Source organism: Castanea sativa, chromosome 4, assembly GCF_040712315.1.
Source record: "Castanea sativa cultivar Marrone di Chiusa Pesio chromosome 4, ASM4071231v1".
Taxonomy (NCBI): domain Eukaryota; kingdom Viridiplantae; phylum Streptophyta; class Magnoliopsida; order Fagales; family Fagaceae; genus Castanea; species Castanea sativa.
The window spans coordinates 30,907,070-30,921,708 of NC_134016.1; the positions used below are offsets into that span (position 1 = coordinate 30,907,070).

At 32.5% G+C, this 14,639-nt stretch overlaps 1 protein-coding gene across 1 annotated transcript; it reads left to right on the forward strand.

Moving 5' to 3' along the window:
- Positions 1–11,895: 11,895 nt before the first annotated feature.
- LOC142630795 (uncharacterized) lies at positions 11,896–12,560 on the forward strand. Its single transcript, XM_075804846.1, has 2 exons — positions 11,896–12,181; positions 12,307–12,560. The coding sequence occupies exons 1-2, from the start codon at positions 12,071–12,073 to the stop codon at positions 12,388–12,390; spliced, it is 195 nt and encodes a 64-aa protein (XP_075660961.1). The 5' UTR covers positions 11,896–12,070; the 3' UTR covers positions 12,391–12,560.
- The last annotated feature ends 2,079 nt before the right edge of the window (positions 12,561–14,639 follow it).

Genomic DNA, 14,639 nt, shown 5'->3' on the forward strand with positions numbered 1-14,639 from the left:
AAAAAAAACAAAACAAAACTGAAAACAGAAAAGCAAAAACATATAAACATATAAAGCATAAAACTAGACTGACTCAAAAACTAGAAAGCAAAACAAACAACTAATGCAAGAACAAGAGAGAGAGGGAGTGACTTAATCACTTGGGGCTTTTTTCCTTCCACACTTTGGAATTGGAGGAAGATCATTTCCTAGAGTTGTACCTTTATTCCAGAGGAGAGGGGGAAGAATTGAAACCATTCAAGTTCGAAATGAACATGAGAACCTTGAGAAGATCTCCAAGAGGACCCAAAGATGGTGAGATCTAACCTTGACCACCAGATGATAACACACTATTGCTTTGTTGAGTGGCTAACTACTTATAGCAATTTGGACGAGTGTGTCTCGAAGCTCTACAGTGATGACAGAAATGCGGCTTCTTTGGTTGTGACTTCTTATTACTGTCTTTCTTAGTTCTAGGGTTTCCTAGTCTTTTTCTTTTTAACCTTAGGGGGTGCTCTTAGAATAGATTTTCTCGTGTCTATGTTCTCACTAGCTATCTCAGTTTTAGTTTCATTTTTCTCAATATTTTCATTATTAGCAGGTGAGGCAAAACAGTTCTACTAGAAGAGGCAATATGAGAAGAGTTAGAGAGTTCATACCCCAAGCTAGTTCTATTAGAAACTAATTTCTAGACGTTCAGCATTTCATCCAGCTTTGCACTGGAAGTCCTTTACAACTGAGCTCGAACTTGGAGCAATTCTACTTCAAGTTTCTTGGTTCTTTCAGCTAAGAAAATGTTCTCAAACCATGGTGCTCCAATGACTTGATTGGCTTTATCAACCTTGGTAGAAAGCTCCTCTCGTTCCAGCTCCACTTTACTAAGCTTCTTAGTGGACAGCCTATACAATTTCTCATGCTTTTCAGATACCTTGTATAATTTTGCATAGGCTGTATGGATGTCATTCTATTCATCCATCTTCTCGAACTTGGATTTCACCAAGTCCTTTTCTTCATCTACTACTTCTACGATCCCCTCAGTAGGATCCACTGTGGCAGTGAAAGCACTCAAGATTCCCTTGTCATCACTATCATCTGACTCAGTCTCAGGATCGGTATCACTCAAGGTAACAGCAAGAGCCTTGCTTTTCCCAATCAACTTGAGATAAGTTGGACATTTTTGTTTCATGTGTCCAAAACCTTGACATACGAAGCACTTTGGTCTGAAGGGAATAATATATTGACCGCCATCCTTAGCATCCTTCTTCCCTCAATCTTGACTTTTAAATTGAGAAGAACTAGATTGCTTACTGTCCTTGTCAAAGCCTTTCACATTGACATTCTCATGAACTTCTTAAATTGCCTAGTAATGTAGGACTTCATCTTGGAATCTTCATCATCTAAAGACTCACCAGTCTCATTACTTTTGGTCTTCAGTTTCATATTCTTACTTTTGGTTCCTTTTCCAAATCTAGTCAAACCTAATTCCTAGATTTGCAAGTTGCCAATCAGCTTTGTCAAAGGAATGGTGTCAATGTTCTTTGATTCTTCAATTGCTGTTATCTTGGCATGAAATCTCTCAGGGAGAGATCTGAACACCTTTCTCACAATCTTGGGCTCGGGAATATGATCACCAAGATTGAATGCTGAGTTCACAATGTCCTTTAGCTTGGCGTAGAACTCATCGAATGTCTTATCCTCTTCCATCTTTATCTCCTCAAAGCTAGTTGTGAGCCTTTAGAGTTTTGAAATCTTGACAGTCTTAGTCCCTTCATAGGTTGTCTGGAAAATGGTCCATGCTTCCTTAACAGTTTCACTTGAGGATATGTTCTTGAACTCCTCATTGGTCACCGCACTAAATAGGGCATTCAATGCTCTGCTATTGAAGTTTGCCGCTTTGATCTTGGCCTCATCCTAATCAGCCCACTTGCTTTGGCTTCACCCAGCCAATTTTCACAGTTTACCAGACCTTCTCATCTAAAAACTGCAAGAAAGCTCTCATGCGTATTTTCTAATATGCATAGTTAGTGCCATCAAATAAAGGAGGTATAATAAGAAACTATCCTCTATCCATGACAAACAGGGTTAATGGACCACACAACAAAGATTAAAACCTAATCAGAGTGTGTAAACTCTGATATCAATTGTTGGGTTAAAATGAATTGACCCCTTGCAAATTAATAAATTACCCAAATTATTAATTAGTCAAATTACATCAATAGCGTGGTAGCACAAACAAATCACCAAATAAACTAAATGCAGCGGAAATTAAATTTGACGCAAGTGATTTGTTTACAAATGGGGAAAATCACTGAGGCAAAACCCCACCAGATGAATTTAAGGTCACCATTCCCGAGAACCTACTATTATCAATCACAAGCGGTTACAAGTATAAGGAATCTTACAAAACCCTTTGACCTATCCCGAAATACCAACCTACAGTTGAACCCTTACCCCAATGCCCAATTGGACTTGTATTGTAGCAGCAATTTCTACATTCAATGCATGAATCCCAATACGTGACTAACCAATGATGCACGGATCCCAGTACGTGACTAACTCCAACAACTTAAAGAAAATGTTAGTTGCAAAGTTCTTCAGTTCATTAACAATAGAGATCAGGAAGCTCCTTGGTCACAAAACCCTTGGCGTAAAGATGCAGTAGCTTCTTCATAGAGAAATAATGAACTAGAAATAATCTGCTTGCATATTCTTGGCATCCACTTGTGAAAATAAGCCTTATATATGTCTAGGGTTGTGAGAATAGAAACCTTACATAAATACATAAGCTAGGCCCGAAAATCATATCTGGAAAATCTAATTTCGTAAGTCTCAACAGAAACAGTTTTGTCGAGCTTCAACATTAAATCTCGATAGAAAATATTTTGTCGAAACTTCTGTCGAGCTTTAATGAACAGCTCTTCTTCATTTGTTTCTTGGTCAGACCTTCATGGCTTTAACACTTGACTTGAAAAACATGTTTCTTGAAGTCTTAAACCTATCATAGATCTACCCAATTACAAGTAAAATGCATTTTGTCAAAAGATTAGCCAATTACATAAAATATGTCCCTAACATAATATTTTCTGCACTTTATTTTAATTTAATTTAATTTTCTGCACTTTAAATTTTAGCTCTTTACTTTTATGTCGTTTAAACTTCAACTCTTTACTTTTATGTCATTTATTTTTCTGCTCTTTACTTTACTGTCATCTAAATTTCAGCACATTACTTACTTTGCTATTTATTTTTCTACACTTTACTATTGCTCCTTTACTTTTCTCACCAATAATGTTGCCATAAATTAAAATTTCTTGGGTAAAATAATTTATTTTCACACTTTTTAATGAAATGCTTTTTGTGGGCGTCAAAACCTACCCATCCCCGGGGATAGGGTAAAGCTCCTCAGGAAATAGTTTGGTTGACAGACAATTCACTTATAAAAATGCGAAAAGGGAATTAACACTCTACAATGGGAGACTCAAACAATTGATTTCATTAACACCATGTATTTCATATAAAACTATAGTATTACAGCAAGAGTATTTCTCTTTCCCGTGGTGTTACACTTCCTCACTCTCTCTTAGACAGATACATGTTCTTTCTTTCCCCTTTTTTTCTATATCTTGTTTCACACCTTTCTACTTGCCCCTATCTTCCCTTATATAGGTATATGCCTTGTTCTTATCTCTACAGCTGTCCTGTTTCTAGTTGAGTTTTCAAGGATATTTTCTCCTCCTTTATCGGTTTCCTTCCTTCCCTTATCCTGAAATTTTGACTTCTAGGGGTGTTTGTATAGTTCAGGTTCTCTTACTTGCATTCCATGTGGCAAGAGTTAGGTGGAAACCCCCTCACTAATGCAGAGGTAAAGATCTTCAACCTTCTTGCAGGTTCTGAAAGACTCCCTGAGGTTCTAGGTACCCTCTGGAAGTAAGATGTGGGATTTCTTGTGCATCTCGCCTCGGATATAGTTTGGCTCCATTTATCTTGCTACTCTTTCCACGGGTATGATTTACAAAGGCTCCTACCTTCCTCGGGTTGCTCGGGATGGCCCCACACCCTTCCTTCAATTCGTATAACTTCATTGGGCCCCTCTATGAACATAGGTGTATGGCCCAATTCATTCCACGTGGTCCAACTGACATCTGGGCATTAGGCCTGGAAGGGAGGAGGACTCTTCCACTTCCCACACTTTTCAAAATAGAGTTTCTTTTTCCTCCATTTTTCTAAGAAAAAACATTATTTTAAAACAAAATCTTTCAAAAGAAGTCTTTCTTTTTAAAGTTTTCTTTAAAAAAATCATTTTTTTTTTCCAAACAATGTCTTTTTCTAAAAAAGCTTTCAAAACATAATGTTTTCTCATTTTCTTGCAAAAATCCAAGAATATGGTGTCTTAAAAACTTGTTAAAAAAAAATGATTTTACCACGTTGGAAAATTATTTAAAAAGCATGTTTGATTTTCCAAAATCCAATAAATTGTGTTAAAAAAAATGTTTTCAAAATTTTTTTTTACCACGTTGGAATTTCTTAAATATCTTCCATAATTTTTTTTTTTTTTTTAGAAAAAAAAAAAACCCTTTTGAACAAGTAAAGTCTTTTGAAACTTGTTTTTGCATAAAAAAATCGTGGGGTTTTTCTTAAAGCCTAAAACTTTGTTTCTTTCAAATAAAAACCCATGAACTTTTTTTAGAAATCTCCTCAACTTAAATAACATTCTTCTCTTTAAATATTTTTCAAAATCATGGCACTTTTCAAAAACTATCTAAAAAAAAAAACTTATTTTGCCCTTGCCACTTTGCTTGTTCAAAATGAACTTTTCTTTAAAAAAAAAATGTGTTGAAAATTTTTTTCTTAAAATTTCTCAATAAAATTCTACCTTTCAATAAAAATGTGTCTTTTTCAATCTTTCTTTCAAAAATAATAATAATAAAAAGTTAAAGTTGTAAATTTTGTTCATACATTATCATTTCAAACTTTTCCTTACTATTGAATATTTAAATCCATAGTTCATTTTCTTGAATCCTTGAACACCAATCAAGTTTACATTGTCCCTCTCATTTCTTTAGCACTAATATATTTTACTTGTCATTTTTTTTTTTCGCCTGATAATGAATGAGAATTGTGGATGACAACAAGGTGCTACTCTTCTAACTCCCTTTCTTTTTTGTGTTTTAGTTTGTTCATGAATATTTAACATTCATATGCTACCTACTTATTAAGTATTCTACACATATGCTCTTGTAGATTATTTTTGTATGTTCTCCCACATGCTACTTATGTATATACCTCACATGATTTGTTTGTAAATATTCATTGGAGTTAATATTCACATGCTAGCTATATTGTAAATAATTACTCACAAACATATGTATGTATATATTGTTTGCAAAACCTTTTTCAAAAATCAAAATGCCAAGTATTCTATTTCTTCACAAAAAGATAACGTTTGAAATAAATTAAAATGAAATACTATCTTCGGATAGGCATTGTGGGGTGCCTAACACTTTCTTCACACGTAACCAAACTTCCGAGTTCAAGATCTTTGGTTCGAGACTTTTTAGTTTGCCTTAATTAATGAACCCTTAAAATTTGATTTAGTTAATTAAGCAACCTAAAATGAATTAGACCCTTAGGTGACCAATCACACCTAACACAAAACCAATGGTTGGTGGCAATTCCAAAAATTAAAATGAGAAAAAGGGACTAACATACACACACACCCCACCTTAGAATCACAAACACACAAGAGTCATGTCACCAAGGATCCAATGTGTGACCAACTTAGAAAAGAAATTCCCCACCCCATTAACCCCCGGGGAATTTTTAGGCATCCACAAATATATATATATATATATATATATAATGTTTTTTTTTAACCTAAGTCACACCTCATCCTAACCTAATTGATAAAATCACAGAAGATAGAAGAGACTAAAAAGTATAGTGTGAGAAGGATAAAGAAGTTCATGCTATTAGTGATGAATTTGAGTTTGGTAATGCCGATGAAAATGAAGTGAATGAACCTTTAAATACAACATTAAGAGATTTTGATGATTATCCAATGGATGATGTGACCATATGGGATATAGCAACTAACATTGATGATAAATTTTGTGAGTGAGTGTGTGTGAATAAACAAAAATGTATTTTTTTTAAAACCTAAGTCACACCTCATCCTAACCTATTCGATAAAATCACAAAAGACAGAAGAGAGTACAGGGTAGAGGGAGTGTGAGAAGGGCAAAGAAGTTCATGCTATTAGTGATGAATTTGAGTTTGATGATGCCAATGAAAATGAAGTGAATGAACCTTCAAATGCAACATTAAAAGATTTTGATGATTATCCAATGAATGATGCGGCCATGTGGGTGCTAACACTGATGAGAATGTTGTTTATAATGATCAACTCTACTTTGAGGAACCCAATCAAGATAACCAAAACTTTGGTCTTGATGATTAAGTGTGTTTGTGGTGTTATTTGAAACATTGTTATTTGCTTTTGTGTTGTTTATGTGAGACATTATGTATATTTGTGATGTTAAAACTTAGAACTTAGAACTTAGTATTTGTAAGTTTTAATTTTGAGTTTTGTTTATGTATTTGTAATTTGGTACTTTACCTTTTATTAGTAACCAGTCGCATATCCATGCATTACATTTATATATATAATTATTTTTTAGAAATGTTATAATATATCATTTATTCTACAAATTTTATTGTAGAAAATTTATTTCTTCCTAAAAATTATACAATTTCTAAAAGTAATTTCTATTTCTCTATTTCATACAAATATTTATATAATTTATATTTTGGTGTTTTTCATTGATATTATTCTTTTTTGAATGATCTATATTCTTCTAACTATTGTTTTTATGCATTATATTTTCCTAACTTCTTTTGATTAGACATGACAAAATGAGCTAAAATTTGCTGACCCTACCTAAACCCGCCCGTTTTGGCCCGATTCGAACCCTATTTTTTCAGCCCAAATTAAATTTGGGCCAACCCGCGGTCCGCCTATTTTTTAACTTTTTTCCATAAATTTTTTAAAAAAACTACATGGCAAACTGTGCTAAACTACCCCTAGGTGCATAACATTATCATAAAAGGCACAATGAACTTATGAGTTGTGTCCCCTATTTATTAAAAAAAATAAAGAGTTAAATGAATGGGGAAAAAAATATAAAAGGAAAGTTAAAGCCTAAAGCAGCTATTGTTTAGTGTCTACATAGACTACACTACTAAGTAGGTAGCACTAATTACTAACTACTAAGCTTTACTTCTAGTTGTAACATTCATTAACTAAGACTACTAACTACTAAGTAATTAAGTTCTACTTTAAAGACTACTAACTATTACTAACAACATGTCCAAGTCTGTTTATCTAATATAATGTTGTGGTAATTTTTTAATAGTAAAATTATAATATTGTGTCGTATTTTTTTAATTGCAAAATTTTTTTTAATGATTAGGAATTTGAGCATTATGAAAGTTCTCGTAGTGCCAAAAAAAAATTTCACAATTGGACTTGTATTTAGAAGAGCCTAGACTTAGCAAAAGGCAAAATTCAAAGTTGGAAATTCTTTCTTCGTGAAAAGAACATTACAATCAATTTTAGAACTATCTTTAATGGCACAGGATCTCATAAGCATTCTTATAACTATTGTTGCATCTAAATTCTAAATCAAGTTTTAGCACCAAAAAAACAAAAAATCTTACTCCATATCGCTCACGTCTTTTGCCTGAGAACGTTGTGCACTAAAAGTTAGTTATATAGATTTGAAGGTATAGAAATTATACATTTTTAACTCTTTATTGATAAACTTTGATTTGCTTTCATGGTACACTTAAATTATATTAAAATATTGTATTGTATTGTAGATAAAAATATTGATGAAATTGGCCAACTTGAGCTATAATTCGTAAGTATGAATATTTGTCATTGTCACGCCCCGAACCCAACTATAGAGATAGGCACGTGACAACCGCCGCACATTTATGAAGTAAGCATTGTACAAGTGTGCAAGGCCTTCTTAGCAACTAAAATTTATCTTCAAAAATTAAATCAAATAAATCCAAAATACCTTAACAATTTCTTTATGAATAGATCTCCAATAATTTAATAGGAACAAAATCCAAACCTCATGTAGATAACGTCAATTGGCCAATAAATATAAAACTATTAGAAGACCATCCAATTCCAAAATCTCTAAGCTTTTTTTCCTGCTCACAACACAATATCAAAACTCTCAAAACTTGCTATTCTTCCCAATCTGAAACTGGAGGGGAAAAAGGGGGGGTGAGTTGACAACTCAATAAGCAATCAAAGTCCTAATAAGTTCTATCAAGCAATAAATCTGTAAAGTATAAGATGCAATATGAGTTTTCAAAAGTTATAATATACTATAGGTTTTCAAAAATAACTAAGAAGTTTCATAGTCTTAAAATAATAAGTTGCAAATATACTATGGTCACGCTATATCCTCGTGACTGGGCATCAGAGTACTAATGAATAACCCTCATTGGCTGGGTATCAAAGTACCAATGAATAACCCCCATTGGTTTGGGTATCAAAATACCAATGAATAACCCACATTGGCTGGGTATCAATGTACCAATGAATAACCCCCATTGGCCTGGGTATTAGAATCAATTCATAGTCAAATTATCCATATCATATATATGAAATCATAGTTCTAACAAAAATATATCTCATTAAAATACCTATATATAATCATATATTCAATATTCGAATATATTTGTGATATTTTTATATTTTTTACTTTAAATCAATATAGCTAAAAAAAACAATTAAATAAAATATATCATATATTCAGTAATCGGATATATTTGTGATAATTCTTTACTTGAAATCAATATTACAATAGAAATAAAATTGTAACAACTGTAAACAATCTTCAGTAGTTAAAATACGCAAAATAGAACCAATTAGGATAAGGTTACTTACTTCCAAAAGTTGTACCAAAAGGAACTTCTCCCTAACACTTCTTCTAAAATCCTTAGGTATTACCTAAAACAATTTTGCAAGTACTATTCACTCAATAATCAAATAATTTAAGAATGATTTATAACGGTATCCGACCAACAGAGCGACTACTAAAATTATCCAATAATTTCTTTTTATTATCTCAGAGTAAAAATCCTTGTATATATCATCTACTGCCTCCAATTAAAACCTAGGATACACATTGTCATATAGGGTTAAAAGCATCGCCTAGACCATGTTCCATGATCACTTGTTGACTTCCCTATACGCCTCAATAACCAAACCAATGAACTAATAATAATAATAAAAAAATTAAAAGGAAGCTAGCGTTGGCACATTGCTTTGTCAAGGGGATTATTCTATGGATTTATATATATATATATATAAATATTTGCTTCTGCCGCCTCTAGCTTTCTTTTGGCATGAGGACAAATCACACAAATGAAGTTCTGACACAAGCTTTTATGGAAACTCTATTCTTCCTCTACCAAATCAATAAACAAATAATAATAAATCCTAAAGAAGTTGGTGTTCCTTCTTTTCATCAAGCATTTTTTTTGTCTAACTCCATCAATCCGGTACTATTCCTTTAAGAAAGATTATGCAGAAAGTCTCACTGTTGGCCGAAATTCTCACATAAAAAAAATTCTAAATCCATATAAAATCTAAATCTGACAAAGAATGAGATTTCTTAAGCTCTTCCCTCAAGTGTGCCGTCAATCTTTCACTACTTGAACAAACTCAGAAGTCTTCCAAAAAAAAAACTGACGTTATACTCTAACTTAATTAGCTTATATATAGTTAGGGTTTCAACCTTATTTTCTAAAAACTCCCTTATAATTATAAATTATAAAATTGGCCCCACAAAAGAAAATTACTTAAATACCCTTTTTTCCAGGTATTACAGTAGTGTTGAATCTACTACCAACATTGAGTAGGTTGAGGTATAATTCTTATAAAAATATTTACTTTTTCTTTTTTACTTAAATTGTTGTGTTTATTTTTAAATTTTTTTTATTTAGTTTATCATTCTATATAATCTAACTTTATTATTATTTTAAATGTAAAAGGAATTTGTACGCTTAAGAAAGCTGATAACTTTACATGGTCCATGCCATTTAGTTTTGTATTTTTTTTTTTTTTTTGTTCTTTTACGGGAATGATATCATTAGTGAACTTTGAATTTGAAGTATGTAAAAAAATTTAAATTGCAAGGATATGGAAGTCTTTATATTTTTTTTGTTTTTTTTTTCCCCTTCACATGTATAATAGTAAATTAGTAACAAGTAATCTAACTATTTGATTTGATTCATTCTCTCTAAAAAGTTGGCATTTATTTATTATTTTTAAATGTAAAAAATATGGGTCAATCCGACCCGACCCACAACCTGATTGACCTAACCCTACTCGACATGTCCATTTGCCATGTCTACTTTTGATATAATTAAAAAAAAAATTGTTTTAAATTTATTATTAAAAAAAATTTCTCATTAAAAAAATTTCTCATTCTCACAAGGAGATTATTGTAATAATCAAAACTTATCATATAATATAAATCATACTTGAAATTACAAGTAAATTTATCACATCAAATCAAACTAATTTTTACTCAATAATATAATTCAAAGTGTTCAACAATATAATATCACAAAAAAAGAGTCTTAATATCCAAGTATTTAAATACTTAATAATACAAAATTAAGTCTTTAACAATAATAGTCTAAAACATAACAACATATTCCTAAAATTGAAAATTTGAAATGAGAATTGGAAATAAGTGAGGAATGAAACCTAGGATATCTTTGTAAAATGTTAATCATATTAAGAGTATTTTGGTAAATATATGCGAGGTGGAACTAGAAAGTCGAACCTTGTCCTCGCTCCACTCTAGTGTGTGGGGCATAAACACTTGCTAGATGGGGAGGGCAGGGCATGACAAAATTGTCATCCCTACACTATTTTACAGTTTGGCCTAAATTTTACATAAAACGCCACTAAAAACCGTCCAAAAAACAAGTAATGTCAATTTGCCTTCAACTTTTAGCTTTTATGTACGGTTTTTTAAAATTTATTTATTTACAAAATTCAAGTATACTAGCAATCAACAAAGAGCTAAGCGGATTGGAAATACATACATAGTCTGTTTGGGAATGACTTATTTAGTTGAAATTGAAAACTTTTTTGTTGAGAATAGTGTAGATAAAGCTAAAAAATAGCTGAAATAGTACAATAAAACTCATGGATAATACCAAAAAGTGCAATGAGACCCATGAATAGTAACAAAAAAAAGCTAAATAGTAGTAAAAATAAACTAAATGGTAAAAAAAAAAGCTAACTTTTTATGTCAATGCTAGAAGTAACCATAATATCTCTTACTTAGAGAGGCATTCAAATTAGGCTAATTGTTAGTGAACATTCTTTGTTGTACAAAATATACACACAATTTAAATAAATAACTAAAACCGTGACTTAATTTTGACTGAAATGGTAGTGTACATTGTGAGTAACAAGGGAGTGTGAAATAAATAGTGTACCTAGAATTAGGTTAGGTTGGGTGACTATTTTAAAAACCAAACCGGCCGATTGTACTGACAATCGAACATGGCACCAATCTGGTAAAAATAGAGAAAATAAACAAAAAACTGCTAAAAATTGGTCAAGAACCGAAAAAACTAAAAATTAATCTCTTTTCCGGTTTTTTAACCCTTTTGGTTTTTAAAACCATCTTGGTCCTTTATTCCTCTTTGCTTCGGTAACTATAAAGTAATTTGAGTACCACAATTATTTTCATAACTTTATCACAATTTTGCCCTATAATGACTCGTGAGAAGTACAATTATGACCATACCATTTTTATTTCTACCGCTTAAAACTAATTACATAATCAAATTGTAAAATTATTGTGGTAGGAGACTTCCGCGTAATTATAACATATAAGTAACTAACATCAAGGAACTCGAAGACTCCACAGCCCACAGTGACCGCTGAACAGCTGAACCGTGACCAGGCTCAAACATTCGGTGGATCGCTTAAAATTTAAATCTGAGCCGTCACTTTCCCGAGAAAATTGAGATAGAAAAAAAAAATATGGTGAGTGATCCTTCTCGGAAATGGGCCTACGTTCGGATCATCACCGGCACTATTCTCGGTGGCGTTCTCGGCTTCTACGCCATGCACCGCCTCGAAATTAGCTATAAGGTCAGCTTCCCCCACTTCAATTTCTAAACTCTCCGTTTGGTTGCCGAGAAAATCTTAGGAATTGAAGAATCCACTCCGTACTGATCTTTTTACTCATCTAATTTTCGTTAATGTTGTGAACACAGGAGAAAATGAACGAGAGATTGAAAAAGTATGAAGCTGAATTGAAGAATAGACAGAAGATGGAGGAGCTTGAAGAATCCCTTTAGCCATGGAGTCTTATCTAATTTTTGTAGTTGTTTTTTTTTTGGGTCTTGTTTGGTAGCTGAGAAAATTTGGGAAAGTTGGAGGAAATAAAAATTGGAATCTTTTATGTTTTATGTTGTTGTCTCAACTAAACTAGTAAACTAAGCTTTCTTTATAGTGTTTGTTTCAGAAACTCTTTTTGTTTTTTGGGCAAAAACAGCATCTTTGTGTGTGTGTGTGTGTGTGTGTGTGTGTGTGTGTTTTGGAAGTGGGAAGGAGTAGGGCACAAGCTTTAAGGGAGGAGATCAAGAGGGCTTGCTATGTTGAAAATTTTCGCAGGGTTGAAGCAATTGCAACAGACTGAAAACTAACAAGGTGAAGGATTCCCATTTGCCTTTTAATTTCTGTTATGTCTCTTTGCCATATTCACATGAAGTGGGTATTGATGTTGTTATTGAATTTAAGTGGGTATTAGCTTGTTTTAGTTTTCATTTCTTGAATGTGCTTTGTAGCTGTCAATATATTTAAATACAATCAATAACTCTAGCATAGGTAGTTCTATAAATGGCCTTACCAATACCAAAACCAAAGAATTTGGATAAGAAAAGAAAAACAAGGAGAAAAGCCTCAACCGTTTTCTGTCAGTTTGCCACTTAGCACCTTATTACTTTCTATGTATGTAGAAATGACAAGAAAATTAATTCATTGGTTGATCACTGGGTTAAATTTGTGTATCTAGAGTTAATATAGATAATCTTTGAATTACTTTTTTGTACCTAGTTTCCTATAGTCTCATCAAGGTACCGTATAACTAACTGTCGCAAAGGGCTTGCACCTTTTTGGCATTTTCAACTAACAAAAGTAAAATTCATGTTGTTCATTCTGGTCACTGCATAGAGGTTCCATTTGTAAAAAATGATCTAGATTCAATATATGCACTAGTTCTTCAATAAAAGGGTCAATAATGTAAGCACTAGCCTCTAAAAATCAAGGAAGTTCTTTCTTGAGAATGCAATGCATTTATAGAAGTGCATTGAAAAACGGAAAAGATTTATTATTAGTGGTTTTTTTTTTTTTTAATCCATGGGATTTGAACCCCCAAACTTGTTACCCACTCCATACTTAAAGGGGATGGAAGTGCCATTTGGTCAAGGCCACTTGCAGCAGAAGTTTGGATTTTTTGCTGGAAAGGTTTAGTTGGATACTTGGATCTTTGGTTTGATGGACATTCTTATGATATAACTTCTTTAGTATGCTTCTCCTTCTCTGAGGGATTTTTGTCCCTAAGGAGTAAAAAAACATATGTATGAAACATGGCAAGTATGCTTGATTAGAAGAAGCCTTTTATCTTCTGGGAATACAGGTTATTTCTTGTCAATTCACGTGGATAAGCACTGAAGTGTTCCTCGGAAATGAAAACAGACAGACTCAGTTTAGTAATTTCTATGGGATTTTGAGGGGAGAGGAGTCTGCCGTTTTCATAAGCTCAGGAGAAGTCAACTGTGCTAGGGTTAGGAACATTATCAAGGTGGAATCCTAGCAATGTCATCAAGTGTACCAAAACTATTTCCCTGGTTGTTGGAGAGTTTATTGTTATCTGCATGAAGTTGTACGCATCCCTTGATGATGGTGAATTATCATATGATTGCTTAAAAAATCTTGTTACCAAACATTGCACTGAAATTCATAGTATTAATATCATACAAATCAAAATTATCAACTTTGTTTTTGTGCCAACAGCTTTGAAGAGATTAATTTTTAGATTGATAAGAATGAAGTATTGTCTCAATGACATGTCATCATTTTCTGCAGCTTCAAATGGACGACACAGTGTTTGTTTGTGTGTGTGTGTGTTTCAAAAACTCTTCTCTTTGTGCTTATATGAGAAGTCCCTATCACTCTTAACAATATTTTCAATTACATAGTAAACCATCCTAGGAAAATTATAGCAAGCATGAATATATTGCCATTTTGCAGTTCATGCAAGAAAAGCACCTGGAATGATATATGAATGATGCTTAGCATGATATTTGTTTAATTTAACACCTTCATCAAACTTCAATAATTAGACTAGTTGAACTATGAAGCCACAGCCATCTTTTATAAAAGAACATTTTTATTGTCTTCATGTAGGCCTGTTTGCACTCATGTTAAAAGGCTCCAATTCTGAATGGAGAAGGGAATTGTGAAAAACCCCAAACATTGAGGGGGAAATACTTTCCCCCATATATATAAATATATATATATATATATTTATATATATGGGGGAAAG

Coding starts and splice junctions, on each gene's coding strand:
- LOC142630795 (XM_075804846.1), top strand. CDS start 12,071: ATGGTGAGTGATCCTTCTCGGAAATGGGCCTACGTTCGGATCATCACC. Junction 12,182..12,306: donor GCCTCGAAATTAGCTATAAG/GTCAGCTTCCCC, acceptor TTGTGAACACAG/GAGAAAATGAACGAGAGATT.